This window comes from Eurypyga helias, unplaced genomic scaffold (assembly GCF_000690775.1).
Source record: "Eurypyga helias isolate BGI_N326 unplaced genomic scaffold, ASM69077v1 scaffold46347, whole genome shotgun sequence".
In the NCBI taxonomy this organism is placed as follows: Eukaryota; Metazoa; Chordata; class Aves; order Eurypygiformes; family Eurypygidae; genus Eurypyga; species Eurypyga helias.
The window spans coordinates 1,694-4,873 of NW_010260708.1; the positions used below are offsets into that span (position 1 = coordinate 1,694).

Here is a 3,180-nt window from a genome sequence, read left to right on the forward strand (position 1 = left end):
TGGGGCCCGGTGGGAGGCCACGGCGCAGGGAGCGGTTAACACCGGCTGCCCCCACAGCCGGGGCGAGCGGGAATGTGCAAGCAATTCCCTTTAAAAAAATCATACAAAATTATTTGGCTAATAAATTAAAAAGTCACTTGGTCACTGCCGTGGGGAACTGCTGCTGCTCTTCTGGGGGGTGCTTGGGGGTGACCCTATGGGGCGATCCTGGGGCCAGAAGCCAGTTCAGCCCAGATGAGGGGATTATGGCTTGTGTGTTCCCAGCTGGAAGCGGGCTTCCTCGGAGATCCCATACTGCTCCAGGGGGTCCTGCAGCAAGAGCACAGGGAAGGCAGCAGTGAGACTAGACGATGGGGAGGCCAGCGGGACTGTCCCTCGACCAGCCTGCAGACCAGTCGCGCGCTGGGTTTACCCCGGTCCAGCCCCTGGCTGCTGTTCCTGGTGCAGAAAGCCACGCGCTCCTCGGGGAGGACACAGCGGCTAAGCACGGCCCGCAGGCTGTGCTCAGCCCGCTCTGGCACGGCAACGCACAGGTGAGCGGCAGCCAGCTCCGTCGCCCCGAGCAGGGATGCTCCGAGGAGCCTGGCAGAGGGGTGAGCAGCGTCTCAACCCCTGTATGCTCCAAGCCGGCCAGGGCTGCTGTGAACTCCTGCAGAGCCAGCGGAGTGCGGCCTAGCCCAGACCAGTTGGGCTACAAACCTCGGGCCGCTGCTACCGGAACAGTGCGTACGAGAGCCAGAGCTGAGCACGGCAGCGCAGGCTGTTTGCACAGGAAGACCCTCAGGGCTGGCTGTTGCGACCGTGGCTTCAGGAACTGCCTCGCTGCCGGATCGCTTTCACACAGACGGCAGCAAGCAGCCTCGTGCAGCGACACCCGAGATCGCCAGCTCCTGCTCCGGCCCAAATCCGTCAGTCACCGACTTCAAGGGACTCACCTTCCCCGTCATTTTCTGGATCTCGTTCCGGTAGAAAATCAAGCTCCTCCTCATGAACTCATAGCTGTAAGACAGGAACAGACCGTGCGGCAGGCTGAGCAGAAGAGGATGGAGAACCTTTGGGTGCCACTCAGAGCTGAAGGGAAGCTGGCTCGGGAGGCGACGACCGCTTTCCTCCCTGGGTTCAGCACACGCCGATCCCAGAAAACAAACAGCACGGAGCGCACACTGCAGGCCTCGCAGGAGCGGCTCAACCTACCTGGCTCGCTTGAGTGCCTCGATCCACTCCTGACACTGCTCTCTGCTGTCACATTCGAAGCAGTACTTCCTCTCCGGCTCCTCAATGAAACCTGCCACCGATACGGAAAAGGCCTAAGGGAGGTCCTGGCAGAGCTCTCTGCGCTCCTGGCTCCCTCTCCAGCAACAGCCCGATTCTGCCAGGCCACAGCGACCATCTCTGCTCAACGCAGATGATCTGTGTGCGAGCTGCTAACCTGGCCCCCCCCCCTTACCTGGATGGCTCTGGGCTGGCCCCCAGCAGCGGCCTCCAGCGCTCCTCGGCTTACAGTGACCAGACTTCGGAAAGAGCAACTTGAGACTGAGAGTGACAGCTTGGAACTGAAACCCACCCGCGTGGCCAGATTCGGGCCTCAACCTCCTTGCCAACAGTCACCAGAAATTTAGTAACCAACGTGGAAAACGGCCGAAGGGATTTGATATATGCACAGGGGAGCCTTCTCGGGAACTAAATCGTCGTCAGAGAAGGCACTGACCTGTCTTTGCTCGAGGCTTTTGAGAACGTGGTGCTGTGCACCGTGGAAAGCAAGTCCCTGTGCAACTCCGGTCCCTTACCAAGACAGAATCAGGACATCTAATTAACTACATTGTCCCCAGAGCTCTGCTCTTTCGTACACAGTCCGCAGAGATCTCTGCTGCTGCTAAGTGGGTCAGACTGCATCACCCCCCTCAGGGCTGCCATGTGGGGATGCAACCTGACAGTAACTGCCATCGGATTTAACCCTTTTGTCAGGAATCCTCATTCTCCAGGGCTCCCGACAGTCCTAAACCCCCAGAAATTCACAGCGTGGTGCTTAGAGAGATCAGTTCGTTCAGGCTGTCGGAGGGTCCTTTGCAGACGGCGAGAACACCACCTCTCCCAGATCCCAGAAAGAGGAGACAAGGCTGCGCAGAAGAGCAGCTGCTCCCGACAACCAGGCCAAAAGATAAGGGGATGGCCTTGGAGAAACATCCTGTTATTTCTGCCACATACCTCTCGCACAATGATTAGTTGTTGGATGAAAAGCTGCTTACAGAGGACGACACACCACGAGCCAGCTGGAGCCACGGCTATCAACACAAGGACAAACAGCGTGGCGGGAGGACTGCTGCTAGACCAGCCGGGCAGATGGTTTATCTGAGGCTGGCTTTTTAGAGATAAAATGCAGTAGCACAGAAGCAGCAATCTGTCAATACCAACCCCCCCCGAGAGGGACTTCCACAAGCACAAAGCCGTGGTCTGTCTGTTGCTACTGCTTCTCCCCTCACATGCAGCTGTGGAAATCACACCCACGGCATCGGCCAGCAGCGAAACACCGCTGTCCTCGGGGTGGGGCACAGCGGGCTGCAGGAACAACTGGCAGCTGGAGGAGCAGGGCTGAGGAGCCCTAGCCCCACTGTTATCAGAGAAAGCAGAGGGAAAAGCAGGAACTAAGCAGCAAACCACTTCCTTTTACACAGCACTATTTGCCATAAGGGAAACGCAAAGGGAACTCACTGATGGAGAAGACGTTCTCCTCCTCTTTGGTGATCCTGCAGTGCTCCAGCAGCAGAGCTCCGATGGGCTGGAAAAGAGCCAGAGAGAGGGTTTAACTCGCGTCATCCCCCAGCACAGCAGTGGTCTGAGCTTGCCTTTTAAACAACATTCATAACCTGGTGCTGCTTTTCAGGTAACTCAGTCTAATTGCATGAACATTCCACGTTCTTTTAATCGACCTTTTTGGTCTGCTGACATACTTCACTGTGCTAATCTCACCTGTAACACTCTGCACACACATAATTAGGTGTTAAACATTGCTACTTGCTCCAATTCAGCCCAGGTTTTAGCATTTGTTTCTGTAATGTGAAGACAGCAAAGACATTTCCTTCCTTGCTCAGTAGATTAAACAAAGATCTTAGAATCAGAGAACGGTTTGGGTTGGAAGGGACCTTAAAGATCATCTAGTTCCACCCCCCCTGCCATGGGCAG

The 3,180-nt window shown here is 56.4% G+C and overlaps 1 protein-coding gene across 1 annotated transcript; it reads right to left on the minus strand.

The window, feature by feature from the left end:
* Positions 1-243: 243 nt before the first annotated feature.
* PLEKHJ1 (pleckstrin homology domain containing, family J member 1) lies at positions 244-2,776 on the minus strand (the record flags this gene model as incomplete). The annotated part of the gene is made up of 4 exons (XM_010155105.1): positions 244-309; positions 936-999; positions 1,195-1,285; positions 2,710-2,776. Coding segments are annotated over 4 exons (288 nt in total), but the record flags the coding sequence as incomplete, so codon positions are not given.
* Positions 2,777-3,180: the final 404 nt, after the last annotated feature.